Source organism: Triticum urartu, chromosome 7, assembly GCF_003073215.2.
Source record: "Triticum urartu cultivar G1812 chromosome 7, Tu2.1, whole genome shotgun sequence".
In the NCBI taxonomy this organism is placed as follows: domain Eukaryota; kingdom Viridiplantae; phylum Streptophyta; class Magnoliopsida; order Poales; family Poaceae; genus Triticum; species Triticum urartu.
This window is the reverse complement of record NC_053028.1, coordinates 319586302-319588922: the sequence shown is the minus strand read 5'-3', so window position 1 is coordinate 319588922 and position 2621 is coordinate 319586302. Positions and strand designations below refer to the sequence as shown.

At 49.2% G+C, this 2621-nt stretch overlaps 1 protein-coding gene across 1 annotated transcript; it reads left to right on the top strand.

Annotated features, from left to right (window-relative positions):
* The first annotated feature begins 1235 nt into the window (after positions 1-1235).
* On the top strand, positions 1236-1907 carry LOC125524212 (zinc finger protein 4-like). Its single transcript, XM_048689284.1, has one exon. The coding sequence runs from the start codon at positions 1275-1277 to the stop codon at positions 1731-1733; it is 459 nt and encodes a 152-aa protein (XP_048545241.1). The 5' UTR covers positions 1236-1274; the 3' UTR covers positions 1734-1907.
* Positions 1908-2621: the final 714 nt, after the last annotated feature.

Here is a 2621-nt window from a genome sequence, read left to right as displayed (position 1 = left end):
GATGTACTCGGTAATGTTTGCTTTATAATATAAGGCCTCTTTGGTTTGGAGGAATTTCATAGAAATTTTAGAGGATAGGATTCTTATAGAATTTTTTCCTTTAGAGTCCTTTGGTTCATAGGAATAGATTTCTATTCCTACATAGGATTGGTTTCTATTCTCTACATTTCATAGGAAAATAAAAATGAGCCTAGACTCAATGGAAAAATTCCTTTGATGTCAACCAAATGACATCTCGTTTCCTATTCCTAATCATAGGATTTGAGATACATGTCATCTCATTTTCTACAAAATTCATATTCCTATAATAATTCTATCCTATAAATCAAAAGAGGCCTAAAGCGGAGATAACCCTTTTTCGGTAATGAAAAAGACCGGCTCCTGATCAAGCAGATATTGACCATTTCTTGCGAAGCAACCCGGAACGAGAATGAGAGCATGCGACTCAGCTGGGTTGGGCGAGTTGACGAGAGGCCGCACTGCAATGGCGATTTAAGCTTGAAAGTCGAGACCCATGGCGTCGCCCATGTGTGGGATGAAGTCGTAGCGCCACTTGAGCAGCGCGAACGTAGATGGACTCCAAGGGTTCATGAGGGTGGTGGTTTCGCCGGCGGCACAGGCGCCGGTGGTGGTGTGGGGGTGGTGTAAAAAAGAGAGAGCCGTTGTCATCGCCTTTGGTTTTCACAAGCATGATAAATTAATGATAATCCTTGTATTTTCTTTGTTTCTTTAGTCTGCATATAAGATTTGGTCAAAATCAAACTTTGTCAATTTTGAGTAAGTTTATAGAAAAAAAATATCAAGATTCATAATATGAAATCAATATTGTTTCATGATGTTAATTTTCATACAATGTAGTTTTAATGTTGTAGATGTTGATATTTTTTCTAATAAAGTTGGTCAAATTTTATAAAATTTGATTTTGACCGAATCGTATATAAAGATTAAAAAGAAACAGAGGGAGTATTTTGGTTCAAAACCTGGGTGGTGTGCTTAATTTCTATGGAGCGCCGTCGGCATGCATTCACCAACCAGCTGCACGTTTGGTAAACTTCAATAATTGCGTGACCACCGTCGTCAGACAAACCCCATGCTAAGTCGTCGTCGCATTCGCCTAGCTAAGGAGCCTATGTGCAGTACAGCCTCTGATCTAGCTGCTCACTCACATCTACTCCTCCCTCGCCCCTCTATATATACCAGTCACGGCGCACAGCACAGCAGCGCTATACATTTGCTCGATCAGTCTCTCCATCGCAGGCCGCCAAGTGCAAGAAATGGAGAGCTCAAGGGCGCCGGCCGGCGACGTGAACCTGGACCTGCGGCTCGTTCACCCAATGGCGGCGGCAAGGCGCCCACACCCGCAGACGCCGGTGGCCGCCGACCGGACCTTCTCGTGCACCTACTGCCGGCGCAAGTTCTACAGCTCGCAGGCGCTGGGCGGCCACCAGAACGCGCACAAGCTCGAGCGCAGCCTCGCCAAGCGCAGCCGCGAGCTCTCCGCTGCCAGCCAGGTGGCGATCGCCTCCTCCAGCGCCGCGTCTTCCCCGCCGCCCTCCGACTTGATCAGCTGGTACACGCCGGGAGGTGGAGATAGTGGCCAAGCTGCAGGGTCGGCCGCCGCAGCCGCGGCCGTCGTCAGCTGGATCGCCGATGGTGGGCGCCGCCGCTACGTTCATCGTGTGCACGCGGCCGGCAACGGGGAGGACGACATCGATCTGTCGCTCAAGCTGTAAGACGCACGCACGCATGCGTATGGAGTGGACTTGAATGCATCTACTCCTAGTAGCTTGTCCCTCCGTACGCTATAGTTCTACTTCTACTACGTACGTACGTCAGTTGTTTCTGTGCATGTATGGCACGACGTTATTTGTTGTTTAAATTCTTTTATTGAAGTCCAGTTTGTTGGCCGAGCTGATTATACAATAAACCAGAACTCCTACGTACGTACATATAGAATTAGCCATCATATCATAGTAACCAAATCAGCTAGGGTAAAGCATCGCTCCTTTGTTGAAGGCATTGCTTAAATTTGCTCGAACATATTCTTCAAGATGAAAACCTAAAAAGTCCATGGAGCGGCCGACCTAGCCAGCCGCCGCCTTTAAAAAACGCCAGCGTTCTCTACCTCCCGCCGGCGCCGGCGTCGGTCCGTCCTGTCTCTGGTGGCCTTAGGGCCATGGAGGCCGAGTGGATCTCGGCCCCTGCTGGTGGGAGGGCACCGTTTTTAGATCTTTTTTCGAGTTTTGTTAGGGTTTGTGTTCTGCTCAGGAAGACGAGACGGCGGCGGCTCTCTGAAGATGGAATAAAGGTCTCCCCGCCTAGCCCCCGTTCTGGTGATGCGTCTAGCATCATCAGTGGGCGTGTGGAGGTGTATCTCCGACAGATCTGTCTTTGGTGGATTTGCTCGGATCTGTTCATCGTCTGTCTTCGTTCGTATGTTTTCAGGTTGGATCCTTTTGATCTACACTCTTCATCCGCGGCGGTTGTTGTTCTGGTGCGTTGGTTCTATAGGACTTTAGCACGACGACTTTCCGAAAGTCTACTACAACAAGGTTTGCCCGGCTTCAGCGAGGGAGGGGCTATGACAGCGGCGCGCCTTCGGCTCGCTTCAGTGCTCGTAG

Coding starts and splice junctions, on each gene's coding strand:
- LOC125524212 (XM_048689284.1), top strand. CDS start 1,275: ATGGAGAGCTCAAGGGCGCCGGCCGGCGACGTGAACCTGGACCTGCGG.